This window comes from Oncorhynchus mykiss, chromosome 28 (genome assembly GCF_057628025.1).
Source record: "Oncorhynchus mykiss isolate SJ-2025 chromosome 28, ASM5762802v1, whole genome shotgun sequence".
NCBI lineage: Eukaryota > Metazoa > Chordata > Actinopteri > Salmoniformes > Salmonidae > Oncorhynchus > Oncorhynchus mykiss.
In genome coordinates, this window is record NC_143049.1 from 22,204,624 (window position 1) to 22,209,271 (window position 4,648).

General features: G+C 39.2%; 1 protein-coding gene across 15 annotated transcripts in view; it reads left to right on the top strand.

The window, feature by feature from the left end:
- Positions 1 to 4,549, top strand: part of LOC110508726 (sodium- and chloride-dependent glycine transporter 1) — an 89,601-nt gene extending 85,052 nt beyond the window's left edge. For all 15 annotated transcript variants that reach the window (XM_036966945.2, XM_090226084.1, XM_090226094.1 and 12 more), the window contains one exon: positions 129 to 4,549. In XM_036966945.2, coding sequence (XP_036822840.1) covers positions 129 to 347 — 219 coding nt within the window. In that variant the 3' untranslated portion in view covers positions 348 to 4,549. The remainder of the gene's footprint in view (positions 1 to 128) is intronic.
- The last annotated feature ends 99 nt before the right edge of the window (positions 4,550 to 4,648 follow it).

The window sequence follows — 4,648 nt, forward strand, 5'->3', positions numbered from 1 at the left end:
AGAGAACCCGATTTTGTGTTATGTTATTCCAGAACTTTCTCACCTACTTTACCTGCCTCTAATTAGCAATAAATAATAAACCTGTGTCCCTCCCATCACACTGACCTCTGAACCTTTACCCCTTACAGCGGTTGAAGAATTCATGCAAGGCGGACATAAAGTGGGGCCCGGCCCTGAGTGAGCACCGGATAGGCCACTACGCCGCCCCAGTCTCAGAGGCAGAAGTGGAGGTGCGTCCCCTGAAAGAGGAGCTGAAGGAGAAGGAGGATGAGAAGAGGGATGAGATCAGCCTCACCATCCAGGGCAGCAACGGCTCCACAGCACACAACACTACCCCCAGCGCATAGAGGCCCCCCCTGGGCCAGCTCCAGCCCCCTCCCAACCACCCCTCACCCTTTCCCACCGCACTGTGGGGAAAACCCGCTCGCTGGAGACCTTTACATATTGTAAGGGCTTATTATTTCTAACCTCTAGAGAAATTGGTCATCATCCAAAAGAATTTTATTTCTTGTTTCAACTTCATTTCACAATGCAGTTTCTTGTAAACACGTTATTTGTTTTCTTCTTCATATTATGCAGGAGTTGAAGTAGAAATACACACTGTAAAGAAATCCACTCGGAATTGGCAACTTTTCTAGCGACAGTGCTGGCGGTTTTAAAGCTGGAGACCAAATGTTATTTTGGTCAGTGTAGACACATGGCACCACTCTAGGGACTGATCCTTCCCTTCTGTTGTTTTCTCTACGGTATAGCTTTAGGCTCTCAGTACCCTCTAATACATGATAGTCTCCACTACTCAGACTGTTACGTATGCTGCTTTAGGGTTACCCAGAACAACTCATATTGGAGTAAGCCAGTTGCTATTTAGCTATTCCTAAATATTTTATTTGAACAACACAGTAAAGCCATTCTACTTCCAATGTTGTAAACAACTAACATACATTACAGCACCAACTCCCCAAACACACACAGTGTTGGTCTCCAGCTTTCTGAACACCTACCCTGACTGACGCCCATGATTTCCCCATGCCCATTCTCAGGGTCCCAAAATGATTTACTACTTACTGACCAAGTTCAATACCTGAGTACATTTTATTTGATTATGGTAGGCTTTACATTAGAGAGGGAGCTAAGACAACCATAACATGTTCACACACAAAAACAAATGGGTGGATGGATGCAACTGAGTACAATAAAGTGCCATCTCTCTTTTAGTCTTCCAGGTATTTCCGTGGGAAATGCATCTCAAGATGTGGCATCTCACTTGTGAAGGGAACGTTTAATTGACGACAGAAGCAGCTACAGATGTAGGCTCTTAATTTGACCCGTTTTTTAACACCAGGAAAATAATCATGCCACAACAGAGTGATCAAATGAAGGTCCTACATCTGTAGCATATCAAGGAGGGAGGACACAGTGGTGTTGCGTCATAGCCTCTGTTACTCACAAGTAGGATTTGCTCCAACAAGGCATGTTACCAAAAACATGTTAAACATGCATGAACTTTAATATCTCGGTGGCATAGCTGGAGTATGTGTCTTTGTTAACTTTTTCAAAACTGAGAGACTTGCATCAGCAGGTGTCTTTGCAGAGGAAAATATGTGTATTTACAGGCGTTTTAAAGCTCTGAGCCAAGTAGTGATGTGATTGGATGTGGAAACAGGAAGGAGAGAAGCCATTGGTTGGCCTGGAGATGGAGTTTGTCTCCACAAGATAAAAAATAAAAAAATCAGTTACTGAATTATGTAGTTTATATGTAGTTGTATCGTTCTGTCAATAGAATTATCTTACTTTATCTTTCATTATTGTAAAGTAACATAGTAAATAATTATAAGGAAGACATGTTTATTTTGTAAAGAAGCTACAGTATCTTAAGAAATAACAGTAATGTTTACCATTCCTCATCCATGACTTGATTTTTATTGGTAATTGATTTATTTTAGGGGGTTGGAGTGGGAGGGAGATGTATTTCAGTCACTTTGTGGCAGGATGCTGTGGGGTTGTGCTAGCACAGATAGCTGGAATTGACAATGGTCAAGAAGTCCCATTTCTCTATCCAATTCAATGCATTCGTCTCCGCTCTGTTGCGTTGCATCTGTGTTGTATTGAGGCAGAGACCTGTCTGGTAACATTGTGAATCCACTGGGTCCTAGCCTGGCCTGCACTGATGGAGAGAGGTAGTCTGGAAATGCAGCTGCTTAAGTGCTAGAGCATCACATCTTAGTGAAGCTTCCCATTTTTTATTTCTTCTTTAACCAGTACGTCACTGAATATAATATTCAACATCTTTGTCAGACTGCTTAAATCCAGTTTCTGCTGTCGAATATATGACTGAGTTGTTCTCCTTCTATTTTACTTCAGTTTCTCTGTGTTAAAAGTGTCATGACAGTTAGCTATCCAGACACTCAGGGGAGTAGGTTGTTACTTAGTGGTGAAAGTATTTGGTTCCAATTGGCCTCTTATTGACTATGTAGGGCACTAGGGCTCTGGTCAAAAGTAGTGCACTATAAAGGGAATAGGGTGCCATTTGGGACGTACCCAAATTCGTTGGTTATTTGAACTAACACAAAAAGCACACCAGTAGGTTAGATGCAGCCCAACAGACTCAAGCTTTACTTCAGATGACAACAGACTAGTGTGTTCTCCTTTGATGCTGACAGAAGCACAGTACGGCCACACGAATCAACCTGTTCTAAAGCAGAGTAGGAGTGGTCCTGGAATAGCACAGGATATTAATAATGATGATGGTTTTGACTGATGTGTTCTATACACTGTGGATACATATCATTTTGGTAATAAGGAGTTTACAGCAGGTGTAAATGGTTGAGCTAAAGTGGGTTAGTATATAATGGCCCTGATGACAGGATTTGATAACAGAATGAAATGGTGTATGATTATTCTAGACATGCCGGCTCAGGTCAGGTTGCCTCTGGATACTTCCAGGGAGTCCTCTAGGACTTTTATTTCTTCTTTCTCCTGTTACTGTTAAACTGTTGACTTGTAGTCCTCTTATTTATTAGCTGCAGTAGCTAGTAAGTTAAGGATAACCACCATGCTATTGCAACCGTTTGGTCTCTGCTGTCCACCGAACTCTTCCTCTATCAGATACTTGTACAGTCATGTAAAAACTGGTGTTTGTGTGTTTATTTGTTTTTATTTGGGGGTAGGTAGGATTTTTTTCTTGTAGTAAAAGTAGCCGATGTTAAGTGTAATATGTATTTGTGTGTAGTCGATACCTTACTACTGAGTACTGTTCTTAGATCAGGATAGTGTCAGTATTGATGTCATGTAATTCTAATCAATCAGTAACTATCAATTTTGTCATGTAACAAAACACAATCTACCTTTTAAGAGATCTTTTGTTTTTTTTTACTAAAAAATATATATATTTTATTGTCACAATTGAATCATCCATGTTCAGTGACACTACCTTTATCGTGTTCTAAAAGCCAGCTGATATCAAAAGTATTGCCAAACAAAAGCTTGGGTTGAAACTTGAAATGTGCATTTTACAGTATGTTCTGTTGGAGGTACACGGCGGCTGGGGAAAGTATATAATAACAGTATTAATCCATTTTACGTAGTAATAATGCCAATAGTATTAAGCCAACACCGTGGTACTATACTGCAGCGACATCCGGTTACAATGTAGCGACTGTACTGTAAATTCCGTTGTGTAAAGAGACTGGCCTTTTCGATTTGATGGAGTATTTTACATGGCAAGGCAAAAAAAAAAGATTACAGAAATCAAACGCCAAAATCGGTAACATTGTGACTGCAATAAATATGACATTAGATCAAAATATCAATGTATTGGGGAAGTGTTTTAGAATATAAACTAATTGGACAATAAGGAATGGGTTCAACCAAATGTCTCATATCCAGAGTAAGAATCTTATTTTATTCTTCCCTTTTTGCACTGGGATTATTATTTGGTGAGATCTTTCCTTCAAAATTAATATAAGCAGGTAGTGAAAAATGTACACTCAAGGACACATTAGATGAATATTCATCTTTTTTGGACATTGTTTTTCATCTCATTTAGAAATCGTTGTAGTAAGTCATCTATATATGGGATGTAAGAAATGAATACGTTACCAGTTCTGAAAACTGATACTCGGCCTCTACTGTACTAAAACTGTGATTTATCTACTCTGGTTTTCGACGATCACCGAGGAGATCTTGAATTTCTAACTCATAAACATGTTTTTACACGTTTTTTTTCAGCACTTTAAATCAAGTAATTTGTGTTTATAACATATTTAACAATACAAACTTCCATTTTGAAATAAGGCCTTTACAGTGGTCTGCACAAGCTGCTGTGTCAACATGTCAGCAGAGAAGACACAATGTTATGCCAATGTCAATTCTATCACAGTGGAGAATAAAGCACAAATGAAATGAACACAGTACTGGTACTTTCTCATATATATCTAACCATGTCTCTTGAACCTTAGGGCCAAAATCCATTGAATTGTCTTAGTCATGTCAGCTGTATATCGTAAACTGTGCCATTACAAATGGTAAATAAAATCTATTTTAAAGATCACTCAAGTGTGGTTCATGTCCCATTTGTGTTTTGTCTTTCTGAACAGGCTATGGCTTTTGTTAGATGGGAGAAAGTAGATTGTTAATAAACCATGTATTA